This window comes from Opisthorchis viverrini (assembly GCF_000715545.1).
Source record: "Opisthorchis viverrini unplaced genomic scaffold scaffold23572, whole genome shotgun sequence".
NCBI lineage: Eukaryota > Metazoa > Platyhelminthes > Trematoda > Opisthorchiida > Opisthorchiidae > Opisthorchis > Opisthorchis viverrini.
In genome coordinates, this window is record NW_008766681.1 from 1 (window position 1) to 467 (window position 467).

General features: G+C 47.3%; 1 protein-coding gene across 1 annotated transcript; it reads left to right on the top strand.

The window, feature by feature from the left end:
* Positions 1-35: 35 nt before the first annotated feature.
* On the top strand, positions 36-224 carry T265_16294 (hypothetical protein; the record flags this gene model as incomplete). Its single annotated transcript, XM_009179895.1, has 1 exon — positions 36-224. A coding segment is annotated over one exon (189 nt), but the record flags the coding sequence as incomplete, so codon positions are not given.
* Between the last annotated feature and the right edge of the window lie 243 nt (positions 225-467).

Consider the following 467-nt stretch of genomic DNA (forward strand, 5'->3'; position numbering starts at 1 on the left):
CGTGTTCAACCTGCAGGACACTTGTGGTTCATGGAATGACCGCAGATTCAGAAGGGCGAAAAATGTCAAAGTCTTTGGGGAATGTGGTATCTCCAGAAGACTTACTGAATCAGAATAAAGGTTGTGTCGATATCCTCCGCCGTTGGGCAGCCTGCTCCGCTTTGGATTCTATCAGCACGGTGGGAAATAAAGAAATGAACCTGCACAGTGCATCTTACAGAGCGGTGAGTTGCGTTTTAGTTGGATTAGGCGCTTTGTGTGAAGCTCTCGTGGCTTGCAACTTCAGTCTACTACAGACTTTTGAGTGAATTTGGACGCTAGTTGTAACAAACTTGGTTATGCTCTCTCGCCCACACGGCAGAGTCGCAGACATGGACTTGTTCGCATTTCACCTGCACCTTGTTAGGAAAGGGTTTGAGGGGTTCTGGGACAACTATCCGTGGGTTTTCATAAAGGAAACTACTCAC